The 16962-nt window shown below is 44.0% G+C and overlaps 1 protein-coding gene across 3 annotated transcripts in view; it reads left to right on the top strand.

Annotated features, from left to right (window-relative positions):
- Positions 1 to 1246: 1246 nt before the first annotated feature.
- CADPS2 (calcium dependent secretion activator 2) overlaps positions 1247 to 16962 on the top strand; it is a gene marked incomplete at its 5' end in the record, with an annotated part of 490811 nt that continues 475095 nt past the window's right edge. For all 3 annotated transcript variants that reach the window (XM_082661437.1, XM_082661438.1, XM_082661439.1), the window contains one exon: positions 1247 to 1588. In XM_082661437.1, coding sequence (XP_082517563.1) covers positions 1247 to 1588 — 342 coding nt within the window. The remainder of the gene's footprint in view (positions 1589 to 16962) is intronic.

Consider the following 16962-nt stretch of genomic DNA (forward strand, 5'->3'; position numbering starts at 1 on the left):
AGGTGGTTCTGGCTTTGGGACTGAGAAATCTGCGCAGATAAGACAGGCTTCGGATGCAGCTACGAGACGCCCACTTGAGGCCGGAACCGATAGTGACCAAGTGTGTGTCCCAGGGCGCTGCGGGCTCGTCCAAACGCTAACTGCTGGACACCGGGCGTGTGCTAAAAAATCTGCTGAATAAATGTCTACACTGCACAACCTGTCTTGAGTCAACCGCATCCCAACCCAGAAAATAAAGCTATGTGTGAGCTGAAGCAGAGTGCCATTTCGCAGATATAAAACCGGTCTTACTCATGCATCTACAGGAATAAAGACAGTTTAAAAAGAAAGCCTCATGTATTTTGTTTTTGCTTTTCTTTTCAAGAATGTTCCTCTGACTTTTACAATTTGGACTTCAGCATAGCGTCAAACAGCAACAGAGCTGAGCGAGAGACTTTTTAAAGTCTCTTCTCCACGTTATTTGGCGGTAAACGGCTCTGGCCCCACTTTTCCGTGCTGGGGTTCAACCCTGGGTATCAAATTCGGGCTGGAGACTCACGTTCTGGCTGTTCCGCTCACCCGGGGAGGTGGAGAGGGCCAGCTCTCCTGCCCCACGTCCGCCTGTCCCTCAGGAAGCTTGCGGGAGAAAAGGGGATAGGTGGTGGTGGTGGTGGTGGTGTCACGGCAGTCCAAGCGTCCCGGGTGGGCGCACACAGAGCCACTGCGCTCAGCGCTCCGCATCTTTGCAAACTACGCGCCTGACACCCGGGCACTCGGCCAGGGTCGCGGCGGCGCCGGCGGCGCGCGCACGCGCACTCCGCGACCCCGTGCCCGCTCCTCAACCTTCCATTCCACGTGTTGCTTGTTGTAGGCGCCACAGGTTCCCCACCTGCACCCGGGCGCTCGGGCGGCTCCGCCTCGGCCGGCGGACGTTGGAGGACTACGGGGCTGGCGGGGCCCGGGCCAGCCGAGCAGTTCACCAGGCGCTCGGGCTCACCCCCGACGCTAACTCCGCCTATTTAATCCCGGCGGCTCCTCCACCCCCTCCGCTACCAGTCCTCCTCTCGGCTCCCGCCCGCCTCTTTCGCCCTGGTGGTAGGAAACACTCTTGGGTCTAACTCGACGTGTCCGGAAAGCCTCGGCCAGTTTCCCTTTCGTTCTGCGGCCGCTGCGGCCAGCCGAGCGGCTCCCTCAGACCCGCGGGCGCAGCGGCAGGGGGTGAGGCGCCTGGGGGCCGCGGGCCGAGCGGCGGGGTGCCCCGAGCACTATGCTGGACCCGTCTTCCAGCGAAGAGGAGTCGGACGAGGGGCTGGAAGAGGAGAGCCGCGATGTGCTGGTGGCGGCCGGCGGCTCTCAGCGAGCGCAGCCGGCCCCGGCTCGGGAAGGGCGGCGGGACGCGGCAGGGCGCGCGGGCGGCGGCGGCGGCGCAGCCAGACCCGTGAGCCCGAGCCCCTCGGGGCTCAGCGAGGGGCGAGACGAGCCCGAACGGCTGCTGGACGAGGAGCAGGAGCGGAGGATCCGCCTGCAGCTCTACGTCTTCGTGGTGAGATGCATCGCGTACCCCTTCAACGCCAAGCAGCCCACCGACATGGCCCGGAGGCAGCAGAAGGTGAGTTGCCGGCAGGACCGGGCGTCTCCAGCCCCACTTCTTCCTCCCTGGGCTTTTCTGGGGCGCCTGCCCGTTGTCCTCCTGCAGGACACTGTATTTTTGTTAGTCTTGGAGGGCAAGGGAATCTTTGGAGGGAGGACGGTGCTTTAGCCCGCTTGGTATCAGGTTGCAATGTACGCATCTTCTCCCCCGCGGTGGGCAGAAGCTGTCAGCTTGGTCGGGACCGAGACCGACCTGACAGCCCGGCGGTGCGGCCGTTGCACCCGGCCGGGTGAGAACACAGCTCCCATCAACTTTAATTTCGAAGGGTAGTGGTGCATTCCTGTCCGCTTGGCCCTCCTGGAGCTGGGCTTTACCGTGGGTCTGAATGAGTGTGGAATCTGAACACTTCTGATAGCTAGGGAGAAGTCGTTTCTGGGGGAGAAGGTGTAGAAATGTTCCACGAAACAAAGCTAACTGGACAAGTTTTCCTGTATTGCTGTGTAACTAGGACATCAGATCCTAAGGAGGGAAGGTGCGCAGCTTTGGAGAGTTGCTGTGGGTTAGTAATTACCGGTCTCGGCGGGCCTAAGGAAACACGCTCTTGATGAAAAATAAAGGACTGGTTCATAACTACTTCATCACGAAAGCGCTTTTGTCCCCGTCCCCAAAGAGCTAAAGAGTTTCAGGTGAAATACCTGCCAACTTTAGTTTTAAAACAAGACCCCAGGGTCTAATAGTCTGTAGCAGACGGAAGTGATGACTCAAAATTGCCCGAATTGGGTGACTGTTTTCAATAGAAACTAAGAAATCTTGATAGAATGTTGAACCTAGACGATTCACCAGAAATCTGCACTAGCCCCCTTAGTTTGGGACAGGATGTGGAGACCCAGAGAGATTGTATTGTAATTTGTCCAAAGCATACCTAGTTGCATAGATGTTTGTTAGTTTTCTGAACCATTAACTTAAGCATGTGAAGCATTTCTTAGAAATTTGGAGCATTTCTGAATTGACTTGTGAGAAGCTGGTATTTCAGAGTAAATGCAGTCTTCCTATTACCCTCCCACCCCCATTTACCCAACCTCTTAAAACAGGCCTAAACCAAGCAGCTGTTTTGAATTGCTCCCTGGGAGTACTTAGGGGATGATTCGCTACAGTTGGTGGCTAATTACACAGATCCTTCAAATGCCTAACCCTCTAGGTAAGTTAGTCACAGAATGCTAGAGTTGGAAAAGACCTTGGGATCCAGGCAGGCCCTTCATTTTGGAGGAGAGAAGGATTTCTGAGTAACATTTTCTATTCCCTAACCAATTGGTATGATTGAAGCCACCATTTGTGAGGTCAGTTTTGAGTGCCCTGTGGAGTTTTTGTGAGCCTTCCATTTTGTTCCTAGGTGAGTACCACACTGTGTTATCCTTTGATTGCATTGGGTTGTATTACAGTCACCCAGTGCCTCTTAACTCTGTAGGTCAAGAGACTTTCATCTTCAGTCACTCTTAAACTAAGTTTTTGTGTATGTTGTATGTAGTCATATAAGTTTATGAATATCATCCAGTCTCCAGTTTTAATATTCATATTGCATTTAAGTTTATTTTCGGTGTGTTAAAGTATAAAAATAACGTTTGGTGAAACTAAGGCTATTCCTGTCTGGAATATGATCACTGAAGATGCTTTTGCAAAGAGTCGCTTACTGGTAGCTGATTCTTACTGTACATACTTGTTGCGTTTTGTTAATGAAACAAACTCTCGCTTGTTCAAATAGGGCAGATTTCTCTGACACTCTTGTTTAAATAGAATGTTTCTCTAGAAATTATTTGAATAGGCAAACAGGTGCATTCACAATACCACTGAGGAGACCATTGTTATAACCTCCTTCAGGCATCACCAAAAATAATTCCAAACTGCAAAAATGACGCAAAACATTGCGTATGTTCTGTACAAAAATACTTAAGACTGCTTGGAAATTTCTATTTTCTAAATATTGAGAGCATTAAATGCTGTGAGATGAAGTTTTGTGACTTATTCTTATATTTTAAGGGGAGGCCCCCAAACAACTTAAGTGTTTCCCTTATTCAAACTTATTCAAAAGGCTCCCCACTTTTTTTTTTTTTTTTTAACAAGTTGCTTGTTAAAGGGAGCTGGAGCAATTCTTGGCAGTCGGGTTTCCTCCCAGGACAAAATGAAATGGGAATTTAACTGTATTCCTCCGGATTTGATGCACAAGCCAATAATTAATGACAAAAACTTTGTTCTTGAAGTATACAGTTGGGTTATATAAAAGAAGTAACAGGATAATTGCAAAATCACTAATCCATTGTGTGTGTATATATATATATTTTTTTTTTTTTTTTTGCGGTATGCGGGCCTCTCACTGTTGTGGCCTCTCTCGTTGCGGAGCACAGGCTCTGGACGCGCAGGTTCAGCGGCCATGGCTCACGGACCTAGCTGCTCCGTGGCATGTGGGATTTTCCCGGACCTGGGCACGAACCCATGTCCCCTGCATCGGCAGGCGGACTCCCAAACACTGCGCCACCAGGGAAGCCCCCATTGTATATTTTTATTCTGTATCTTCAAGTAGTCAGACATCTAGTAAAAGGATTTAATAGCTTAAATTGTTGTAATTGAAATGCATATTGCTGCTTACTCACTTCTAACTTCAAGAATTTAGAAACTCAGAAATTGAGATTTGAAAGGGTCCTCATCTTATAAATGAAGAAAATTAATCACAGGAAGATAAAAGCCTTATCCTGGCAGTCAAAGCTGTCTCACTAGTAGGGTTGGTGGGTTTCTGTGAACCAGCTGAGCTGCACTGTTTTTTGTTTTCCCACTTGGCTAAGATGGCCCACAAAGCTAGTAGGAGGTTGTATCCACGAGCTGAAAAAGCTTAATAGCGTTAAGCTCAGTTGACTAAAACATGTCTGTCTTTGCTTTTGGCTGGAAAATTTCAGCTTAGAAGAATAATGGTGGTTAGCTTATGCCAGTCTGATAACTTGAGGCTTTACAGAAAACTCTGGGAGGAGTGTAGACCAGGCACTGACAACGCCTTGTACCGGGTGGTCACACCACCTAAACGGTTCACACATGCTACCAATGTGGAGTAACAAACAGCCAATGGCAAAAATGACTTCAGCTGTGAATAATGCTTAAGCCTCTGATGCTTATTTACGTTGATTACCTTTGCACCATCAGCTAACAGTGATAATGATGAACCTTGGATGATTCTAGGTCATTGGTTAAAGGTGGGATCACCGTTGAAACTAGGAAACAACAATGATGCAGTTAAAGCTAATCAGTTACTGCTTAATAAAGGCAATTTGTCGAACCTTTGGAAAACATTGAGACGCTGAAGGAAAAATAAAGTCCATGGTGGTTAGAAGGTAGGGAGAATCTGAGAAACATAATGACTACCATAGAAGAGGTTAAGTATGTTCCATAGATGTGGTTTACAGATTGCAGGTCTCAGTTTATAACGATTTCAGGTGTGCATGACTTAAAGCGCTCACAGTTTTGGTTGGCTAGTCGATAGGTTTCTAGTCAGTAGCTGCTTTGTTCATTATTTGTTTTATTAAATTAAGTAAGTCAGATGTTGAAGCCAACTACCTTAAACTAGAAATAATGAAGAGGGAATCAAAAAGACTAAAATGGTATCTAATAACTTAACATGTGATTCATCTGCCCTTGTTCTTTGCATTTTTATGTGTCACTGTAATCTCACTAAACTGCCTTAAACCTGCTTATATAATCACTCCCACCACTTTGCATAATTTTCCACACTAAGTTTGAGAAATGTATACAAATAATGTGAAATTGCAGACGGTGGGGAAGTAATCTCCTTTGGTAGAACCGATCAGGAAGAGAGCACTGTGGGGAAATAGCATTGGGGGAAATAATACACAGTGGGTTCTGCACTTGGCACGTCTGAGTGTTTATACTGCAGTAAAGTGGCCACTTTTATCCCTCTTTGGAAATGGCAGTACTTTCTGTAGCTTAAAAAAAAATGTTCTTACTGCTTAGGTGATCCCCAGGCTCAGAAAAGACAATTTTATGAAAAAATGAGCTAGATTTACAAAGGCCAGGAATCACTTACCTTATGCTAGGGGTCATTGTTCCTTAGTGCTATGTTGTGCCATCTTTGGGGCCTAAGATACGACTGTAGCCTGATGTATTCTCAGCGTAGTGCATGATGTATAAGAACCTAGTTAAATGCTTGTTGGATAGGAAGTGTCAGATTTAGTCCCTGTCTCGAGGAATTAGGGAGGTATAGGGTGGAGGCAAGAATATAAAGGCAAAGAGTCAACCTCTCTTCTGTGGAAATTAACGTTCCTAAACATGTTTTGAGACCACCAGGCCTCACCCCACCCTCTGTAAAGAAAGCCATAAAAAGGGTAATACCTGTTGGTATAGAACTAATGACTTCGAAGAGAAGACTGTCCCAATGCCACAACCAAATCCGAGAGACAAGCAGTGTAGAAGCCCCACAGCATGCCTTGCTCTCTTGCTTGCAGGTGTCCAGGAGATGTGGTGATAGTCTAAAAAGCCCACCCTCTCAGGGAGTTAGGATAATTCATGCTTTGCTCCTTGCGCTTTGGTACTTTATGGTGCAGAAGGGATGGGTTATGTTGTTGGCTGCTTTTAATATGGAGTACATTGTCCTGTGGGGAGTGAGTTGGAAACCACACATTAGAGTGAAACCTCAGACTGGACTTTATCTCAGAGAAAAAAATGCTGCTTGTTTCAATTGATTCATCTATCCCTCCGCAGGGTGTCTTGAGACCACGGCACTTAATTTGGTGGAATGAGTTGTGCTAATGAGAACTGAAATGGATTAAGCGATATTGGAGTTCGCTTCTTTCAAAAATGAAATCAGGTGTAATTTTGGTTTACGTTTACTGCTTATAAAGTGAAGTAAAATATTGTTATGCTGTGTGTTCCCTCTATTAAATGGAAGCAGTTCCCTTCATTTCTACACTCACAAGATAAATGGCATAGTTTGTAAAGTCATGAAAGACCTTCAAAACAAAATTAAGAAACCCAATTGTCAGGCTGTTAAGTATGGGAATTCTGAATGGAAAATTCTACCGGTTATTGTTTTCTAGTGAGGCAGGCCTCTTTTGAGTTATTGTGCTACTTTTTATGCATTTCAGATTAGACCTTTCTTTGGCAAAGAGGGTGGGTTGCATAGTCATGTGTTATTGCCATTTCAGTTTTTAGGCCAGGAAAAAAACTAATGATTGTAAATAGAATAGCATTGGAACAAATGATATTGTTCCAAAGCTTTAAGAGTATTCAAGAAGCTAATCATGGAACTGTCCCAAATCTGTAACATGTCACCTTAGGACCAGTGTTTAAGTTACCTAAGGATTTTGATATGATTTCCTTTTTTTAAAGAAAAAAAAAGAAGAAAAAAAAACCCCTGGGATTCTTATCCTTAGCTGCACATTAGAATCACCTGGAGAGCTTTTAAAAATCAGAGTGAAGTGAGTCAGAAAGAGAAAAACAAATATCGTGTATTAACGCATATATGTGGAACCTAGAAAAATGGTACAGATGAACCAGTTTGCAGGGCAGAAATAGAGACACCGTTATAGAGAACAAACGTACGGACACCAAGGGGGGAAAGCGGGGTGGTGGTGGTGGTGGGATGAATTGGGAGATTGGGATTGACGTATATACACTAATATGTATAAAATGGTTAATAAGAACCTGCTGTATAAAAAATAAATCAAAATTCAAAAATTCAAAAAAAAAATCCCATTATCCAGGTTGTACCCCAGACTAATTAAACCAATCTCTGGGTTAGAGTCGTAAAGCTTCCCAGGTGATACCAGTGTACGATCAGACTTGATAATCCCTGTTTTAAAGGGAAACTACAGGAAAATGACTTAGTTTATGGCTTATTTTCACCTAGGCAAGGTGAAAGTATAATATTTGCAATAATGAGTGAGATTACTGAGTAATTAAACCCGTTTTACATATTGAGGAAAAGGTAATGGGGTGCTCTAGGCAAGGAACAAAAAACATCTAAATATTTTAGACTCTATTGAACCAATACAGTGGGAGGACAGTGCGTATTTAGACTTTTAAAAGGTCTTTAATTTGCTGACATGCTGGAGGCTATTGAACTACATTATCAATTGTGTAATTTATTCATTACAAAACCACAGATAGATCACAGTGTTTGCAACGGGAAATATAGGAGGGTAAGCCTGAGCGTTTACCATTACAAAATGAACTGGAAAGGAGAATCTAGTGAAATCTCCAAGTTGGAGTTGACCCTGAGCAATGTCTAACTGAAGAGTGAATTTCACAGTGGTCTGGTCTTACAAGATCATTAGCAGGTGGAATGTTTTTTCCAGTGTGTGCAGTAGGAATGCATACGGGTTTTTCAAAAAGTAAACCTTAGAAGTCATTCTCTAGTAATTGTTTTAAGTGAAGTAATTAAAAACTAAGGACTTATCTAAGAGTGTCTTTATTTTTGTGCTATTTCCAAAACTCTAATGTTAGGTTAGACAGTAAGGAAAGCCCCTGTTTTCCTCAGATTGCACAATGGGTTAAGTCCTTTGTTTGTATTTGGGAGCCTTCTGCTTTGTAGAGCATCCCTGATGCTTTGCTTTGCTTCTTGAAATTTTATCACATTGCTTTGTAAACTTTATGGTTTGAATATTTTCATTTTATAACTTTCGAGTTAGGAATGAATTTTTGTGATGAAAATGTTACTGGGACAAAGGGTATGAATAATTAAAAGGCTATCCTTCTCAGTCTGATAGCTGAGGTGGTATTTAATTTGCTCATTTCTGATTGCTTGGGAGGATGAATGTATATGATCTAATATCCTATTCCTACTTCTCTATTGAGATTTAGGTGTCACTTATTAATGTGTCCCCGTCCTCGGTATGTTGAAGGTAGCATTCCTTTGTGGAGGGTGTTTCTATAGTCTGCCTTTCTGCCTTTCGTTTCGTTTTTTAGATAGAATTCAGTTGATCTTAAAAACTTATTTCTAATTTATATTCTTGGCTAATAAGTTTCCCATCTTGAATTAAAATTTGAATCAAGGAATTGACTTTTTTTCCCCCAAATAGCTAAGCAATTCTTGAAGCCTAACTTTTGATTAAGCTCTACTTCAATTACTAAGGTGTTAGACCAAATCATTTATATTCTTTCCTTCATTAATTCATTGATCAAATATTTATTGAGCCCCTAGTATGTGAGTTTAACTACAAAATGTTCTGAGACTAGAGAATAAAACAAGCAGAAAATTTCTCATGGGATAATGTTCAGTGATGTATAGACTATTTGTATGTATTTCTCTTTATATCTGTTTCTAGGCTACCTATTCTAATTCATTAATCTACTACTTTTTCCTACTGCTAATACCATAATTATGATCTTACCATATTTTAATATCTGATGGAAATCACTTTGGCTTCAGAGGGCCTGGGCTTCATTATTTTCTATTCATTCACTGTGTGAGCAAGGCATTTCATGTCTCTGGGCCCTGGGTTTTTCATTTGTAAAATGGGGATAATGACCTCATAGTATTCCTGTTCTGATTAAATGAAGTGATACATATAAAGTGCTTAGTATAGTGCCTACTGCATGGATGTGCTCCAAATTAGGTGCTATCATTTTTAATTTAATCTTGTTTAGGAAACTATATTTTATTACATTCAGTCTTCTAGGAACATAGCATATCTTTTTTTTTTTTTTTTTTTTTTTTTTGCAGTATGCGGGCCTCTCACTGTTGTGGCCTCTCCCGTTGCGGAGCACAGGCTCTGGACGCGCAGGTTCAGTGGCCATGGCTCATGGGCCTAGCCGCTCCGCGGCATGTGGGATCTTCCCGGACCAGGGCACGAACCCGTGTCCCCTAACTGCAGGCGGACTCCCAACCACTGTGCCACCAGGGAAGCCCAGCATATCTCTTTAGTTAAGCTTCTTATGTCTTTGTGATGTTTTGCATTTTCATTATATAGAACCTTTGCATTTATACTTAATAATTATAATTATTTTTAAGCATTTTATAATTTTTGTTTTTACTGTGACATCCTTCCCTGTTTTATTATGGATAAATGTAAAACTCTAATTTTTGTTACAGCTGGTTATATTACAGTACACTACTGACTGAGTAATTAGTACTTTATTCTTCTAGAATTTCTAAGTAGGTGGTTGAATCATCTGCTAATAGTTATAACTTTTGTCTGGTCCAGTAGCTGTACCTCTTTTGTTTCACAGGGCAACTGTCCTAATACAATGTCTAGAAGAGTATGTGTACTTGTTGCCAATACCTTAGGCTTGGTCCAGGCTTTCCTGGGAATGCTTTTGGTATTCTACCAGTGAATATAGTGTTGGTTAGTGTTTTAGGATAATTCTGTTTTTATTACGTTAAGAGGATAAAATGTCAGGAATGGACTCTGAATGTTATCAGATTTCTGCATCAATTGAGGTGATTGACTAGTTTTATTTTACTGATGTGACATATTTCTAGGTTCTTATTAAACCATGTTTGCATTGCTAGGGTAACCCCTATTATACGTGAACTTTTGAAACAATTGACTCATGAAATGAACTACATCCAGAACCTATTTTTGATTTTTTCCTTTCCCTAGCCTATTAGATTTTTCTTCTTATTCCAGATTCAATTGTGATGATTGCATAATTTCAGAGAATCGGCCAATTCTAGATTTTCATGTATATTAACATAGAGTTGGGCATATTTCTCACTTATTTTCTTAATCTTTAATGTTAGTTTTAAGTCTTCAGATTTTTTCCTTAAAAAAAAAAATTCACAGGAAGACCTTCAAGATGGTGGAGGAGTAAGACGTGGAAATCACCTTCCTCCCCACAAATACATCAGAAATACATCTACATGTGGAACAACTCCTACAGAACACCTACTGAACGCTGGCAGAAGACCTCAGACTTCCCAAAAGGCAAGAAACTCCCCACATACCTGTGTAGGGCAAAACAAAAAAGAGACAAAAGAATAGGGATGGGACCTGCACCTCTGGGAGGGAGCCGTGAAGGAGGAAGGGTTTCCACACACTAGGAAGGCCCTTCACTGGCGGAGACGGGGGGGTTGTGGTGGGGGGGGGAAGCTTTGGAGCCACGGAGGAGAGCGCAGCAGTGGGGGTGCAGAGGGCAAAGTGGAGAGATTCCTGCCCAGAGGATCGGTGCCGACCAGCACTCATCAGCCCGAGAAGCTTGTCTGCTCAGCCGCCGGGGCGGGCGAGGGCTGGGAGCTGAGGCTTGGGCTTCGGAGGTCGGATCCCAGGGAGAGAACTGGGCTTGGCTGCGTGAACACAGCCTGAAGGGGGCTAGTGCGCCATGGCTAGCCGGGAGGAAGTCAGGGAAAAGGTCTGGACTTGCCTAAGAGGCAAGACACCATTGTTTTGGGTGCGCGAGGAGAGGGGATTCAGAGCACCGCTTAAACGAGCTCCAGAGACGGGCGTGAGCCACGGCTATCAGCATGGACCCCAGAGACGGGCATGAGATGCTAAGGCTGCTGCTGCAGCCACCAAGAAGCCTGTGTGCGAGCACAGGTCACTATCCACACCTCCCTTCCGGGGAGCCTGTGCAGCCCGCCACTGCCAGGGTCCCGGGATCCAGGGACAACTTCCGAGGGAGAACGCACAGCGCGCCTTGAGCTGGTGCAAAGTCATGCCGGCCTCTACTGCCTCAGGCTCGCCCCGCATCCGTACCCCTCCCTCTCCCCGGCCTGCGTGAGCCAGAGCCCCCGAATCAGCTGCTCCTTTAACCCCATCCTGTCTGAGCGAAGACCAGACGCCCTCAGGCGACCTACACGCAGAAGCGGGTCCAAATTCAAAGCTGAACCCCAGGAGCTGTGCGAACAAAGAAGAGAAAGGGAAGTCTCTCCCAGCAGCCTCAGGAGCAGCGGATTAAAGCTCCACAGTCAACTTGATGTACTTGCATCTGTGGAATACCTGAGTAGACAACGAATCACCTAAAAATTGAGGCAGTGGACTTTGGGAGCAACTGTAGACTTGGGGGTTTGCTTTCTGCATCTAATTTGCTTTTGGTTTTTGTTTATCTTAGTTTAGTATTTAGAGTTTATTATCATTGGTAGATTTGTTTATTGATTTGGTTGCTCTCTTCCTTTTTTTTTAAAATATATAGATTATATACTTTTTTCCTTTTTTCTCTGTGAGTGTATATGTATGCTGCTTTGTGTGATTCTGTGAGTGTATATGTATGCTGCTTTGTGTGATTCTGTCTGTATAGCTTTACTTTTACCATTTGTCCTAGAGTTCTGTCTGTCCATTTTTTTTTTTTTTAGTATAGTTTTTAGTGCTGGTTATCATTGTTGGATTTGTTTTTTGGTTTGGTTGCTCTCTCCTTTCTTTCTTTTAAATTTTTAAAAATTTTAATAACACTATTTTCTTTTCTTTTTCTTTTTTTTCTCCCTTTTCTTCTGAGCCTGACAGGGCTGACAGGGTAACTGACAGGGCCATGGTGCTCTGGCTGGGTGTCAGGCCTGTGCCTCTGTGGTGGGAGAACCGAGTTCAGGACTTTGGTCCACCAGAGACCTCCCAGCTCCACATAATATCAAATGGCTGGAGCTCTCCCAGAGATCACCTTCTCAATGCTAAGACCCAGCTCCCCTCAACGACCAGCAGGCTACAGTGCTGGACACCCTATGCCAAACAACTAGCAAGGCAGGAACACAATCCCACCCATTAGGTGAGAGGCTGCCTAAAATCATGATAAGGTCACAGACATCCCAGAACACACCACCAGACATAGTACTGCCCACCAGAAAGACAAGATCCAGCCTCATCCACCAGAACACAGGCACCAGTCCCCTCCACCAGGAAGCCTGCACAAGCCACTGAACCAGCCTTAGCCACTGGGGACAGACACCAAAAACAACGGGAACTACGAACCTGCAGCTTGCGAAAAGGAGATCCCAAACACAGTAAGTTAAGAAAAATGAGAAGACAGAGAAACACACAGCAGATGAAGGAGCAAGGTAAAGACCCACCAGAGCTAACAAATGAAGAGTAAATACGCAGTCTACCTGAAAAAGAATTCAGAGTTATGATAGTAAAGATGATCCAAAATCTTGGAAATAGAATTGAGAGAATATAAGAAACATTTAACAAGGACCTAGAAGAACTAAAGAGCAAACAAACAATGATGAACAACATGATAAATGAAATTAAAAATTCTCCAGAAGGAATCAATAGCAGAATAAATGAAGCAGAAGAATGGATAAGTGACCTGGAAGATAAAATAGTGGAAATAACTACTGCAGAGCAGAATAAAGAAAAAGGAATGAAAAGAATTGAGGACATTCTCAGACCTCTGGGAAGACATTAAATGTACCAACATTCGAATTATAGGGGTCCCAGAAGAAGGGAAAAAGAAAGGGACTGAGAAAATATTGGAGGAGATTATAGTTGAAAACTTCCCTAATACGGGAAATAGTCAATCAAGTCCAGGAAGCACAGAGAGTCCATACAGGATAAATCCAAGGATTTATTCTACTCATTCTACGGGGCTGCCATCACCCTGATACCAAAACCAGACAAAGATGTCACAAAAAAAGAAAACTACAGGCCAGTATCACTGATGAACATAGATGCAAAAATCCTAGGAAGTGATGAGTCTGGAGAGGTAGGCACGGGGTAGCTTATGTAAGTTCTTTAGGCCATGGGAAGATCAGACTTTAAGCAGGGTGGGGAGCTATTGAGTATTGAGCAGGTTCAAAAAGTGATCTGATTAAGATTCTAAAATAGTCTGTACCTGAGAAGATCCAGTGCCACTACATGGCACAACTCCAGGGGCCACCATTTACGTGGAATTTAGGGCAACGCCTGAAGCATCGTCCAGCCTTGAGAATAGATTGTCAAGGCAAGAGTGGAAGCTGGAAGACCAATTGAGAGATTGTGGCAATGGTTCCGGTCTGAAGAGGGTGGTAGCCTCGGGTAGTATAGGATATGGGTAGTATTTTCTCACCATTTAAGTTCGTGAATATATTATAAATGGACCATATGGTAATAGTGTTATTTTGAAGATGATAATGTGCTAAATCTATTTATGCTATTAAATAAAACATATTCATGTGGTTAAAAATTGAAGCCTTGCAGAACTTGGAATAAAAAGCTGTCTCCTGTCCCATTTCTCCCCAACCCCAGTTACATTTCCTGAGAGAACCCTTTTCACTCTTCCCTATGTTTTTAACTCTTCCGGCGAATCCTTTGTAAATTGAAATAAGATGCACAAACCACTTTTCGTCCTCCATCCTCCTCAGACTCCAGCCATTACTTCCTGTAGAAGGGGCAGGGTGGGGAGATCAAGCCCACTTACAAGCATCTGGCTCCTTTCTTCTACTTGGAAGGTGGTTAGTTACCATTATTAGTCTGCTAGTTGACCCCAGTATGTTCTCCCCTCCTTACAAGCCACAGACTTTTTAGTTGGGAGCATGGTTACCTTTTCTCATCTTCTCCCCGCTTTTTTTTTTTTTGTTAACCGTGGCACTGGGTGTGCTTGTCTGCAGAGAATGTGGGTCGAGAGCACAGCCCAGGGGGATGTCGACTTTATTTCTCGCACATGAGAACAGGACTGGGTCTGTTCTCACGACGAATTGCACAGGCAATGTCTCTGTTCTTAAAGAATTCAAGAAGACAGGCTACATGTGGCTGAGATTTTGCTGAGAAGAGCAGAAAGTGAGTCTTGCCAGACTAGGAGCAAGTATGTGGCAGACGGACTGTTGCCCCAGATTGTTCTCCTGATGGCTCTGAACAGTATGTAACAATCAGGGTCTGTTGTCTTTTCCAGCTTCTTGTGGCTGGATAGAGCTAAAAGACTAAGTTCAGGCAAGTGGGGTATGAACGGAAGTGCCCTGTGCAAACCTTATAGGCCATTCCTTGGAAAGAGGGGCACATCCGCCCTTTTTCCACTGGCTGGAATCCCCACGTCAGTCATTAGAGCAGCCATTTGAATAAGGACATGCTGCCTGCTGAGAGCAGAACATGTCTGAAGGAGCCTGGCGCCCTGAAAGCTTTGCAGGGGAGAGCTGCCACATGCTCAGGTCTCAGAGAAAATGAACTTCTGTCATGTTTATGCTAATCTTAAGTGATTTTAATTATAATCTGTTATATCCACATCATACCTACACTTACCTTTTAATTTACGTAATATACTCACCCCTTTTATTTCTCCGTTTTTCCTCTGTAGACCTTATAGTTGTACTATTTCCGCTATGAGTGTTAATTACCTGATGCTCATTTCCCCTCCTCCTCTTTGCTAAGTTTTCAGCTCTAGCTTCCCTGGCAGCTGTGGGTGGCCATGTGACATACGTTCTGGTGTATGAGACAGGAGACAGTCATCTTGTGACTGAGGAAGATGCTAAGGGAATGAGAGATGCTGGGTCAGATGCACTTGATTCTGAAACCATTGCCAGTCGCCCCTGCATCCAGACATTTCTGTGAGGAAAATACCCTCCCAAGGTTGCTAATCTACTTTATGTTTAAGAATCATTAAGTAAGAACGATTTTTATGGTAAGAATCGTTAAGTTCTCTGCTCTTTGAGTAGCTGCTTCTAGAAATTCAAGGCCATTTAATGGAGTTTACATCATCAAGACTATTTTTCACTGCAAAACCACATAATTACTTGGTTGCATTTCTTAAAATTTTATTTTTCTTGGGGTCTTGTTTTCTTCTTTACCCATCTTGTCTCCCTTCATTGCTTCCTTAAGTTGTCCAGAATTACAAACCGGTGCCTATCAACGGTGATGGTAATAACCCCTAGCAGACATTTTAAAAAGTATGGGGTGTTTTTGATTTTCTCGGTTGACTGGGGGCTTGCCACTGGTATTTAGGGGGTGGGATCCAAGGATTCTAGAAATCCTGGAATGCATGCTGTATTGTCCGTCACACATGGCATTTGAATGCCGTGTTGGACATTTCTGTAGTTAAAGCCGGTTTATAATTATTTGAGCCTAGAGCATAACTCTTCATCTACAAAATGCAAAGTTTTTTTGCATGGGTTTACTAAGTTATTTTTCTAGTGCGACACCTTCCGGGTAAATTGAAGGAAGATTGAACTTTGTCAGGAACTTTCCTGAGAATTGCTTTTTTTTTTTTTTTTTTTTTTTTTTGCGGTACGTGGGCCTCTCCCTGCTGTGGCCTCTCCCGTTGCGGAGCACAGGCTCCGGATGCGCAGGCTCAGTGGCCATGGCTCACGGGCCCAGCCGCTCCGCGGCATGTGGGATTTTCCCGGACCGGGGCACGAACCCGTGTCCCCTGCATCGGCAGGCGGACTCTCAACCACTGCGCCACCAGGGAAGCCCATTGCTCACTATTTTGAAAAATGTCACCAACAGTAATGATGCTTCTGATACTGTGTTACCAATACAAGGTGCTTGTGTCAGCCTTCATTTTCAGTTGTTACATTCTCCTTGATTTTATGGATACATATATAAAAACTTCTTAGCCCTTATTTCAAAATGTCAGCACTCTGTTTTTGATAAATTTCAGTTAAATATCGCCTAACTTCCCTTAAGTTCTGACTTCTTCATTATGTAAGACTAGATGCATACATCCACTATCTTGTAGACCAGCTACGCCTAAGCATTTACATACTAATATACATGTTATTTCAGTTACTTTGTTTCTGTTCCCGTTAGGATGTTATATTTTTGAAAACGGGTCTGGGCAGGTAATATACCTAGGGATAAATTTCATTGCTGCATAGCAAAAGGGTTATTGTTCTGTTTTTTGCATTTATAGGGGGTTTATTAGTTAGGGCCCAGTAGGAGATAGCCTGTTCCACTCCAAGGGACAGTTCACAAATGAGAGGGTCAGGCAGGTTTAAGGGAACCAGTGACGGGATCGTGAAGCATTCAAGAGTTGGCTACAGAAGGAAGAGCCCTTACTACCCCTGGGTCTCCAAGAGCGGGAGGAGGGAGCTGTGGTCTGAGCTGGGCGGGAGAAAGGCTGCCTGACAGAGGCTGTGGAGAGTCTAGTCACTGAGACTGTGCATAGCAGGGAGGGAGCAAAGGGCACGACTCTGCTGGCTTTGTCTTCCTTCTCTCTGACTCCTCTGATGCTGGCCCTTCACCAGAAGGGAAACCCAGAGAGAAGCTGGAGAGCAGAATTGCTTGCTGTTCTAAGTCATTAGTCCCCCAAGGCACAGAACAGGGTAGACTACAGGGGGAAAATAGATCTGGAGGGCAGAGGGGAATAGCTAGCACAGGGGATGTCGTGTCTGATTAGGGTTGAGAGTCACTATTCCAAAGGATAGCATTCATCTCTCTCTCTACCTTTCCCCCCTTGTTTAGCCTTCCTCAGGCGTAACACTAATCTGAACTGGTGTTTGGACAGCAGGCTGAGTTGTCATTCTCCCTTCTTAGTTCTTTTGAGTTGGCAACACTTTT

This window comes from Grampus griseus, assembly GCF_964374135.1.
Source record: "Grampus griseus genome assembly, chromosome: 9".
Classification (NCBI taxonomy): domain Eukaryota; kingdom Metazoa; phylum Chordata; class Mammalia; order Artiodactyla; family Delphinidae; genus Grampus; species Grampus griseus.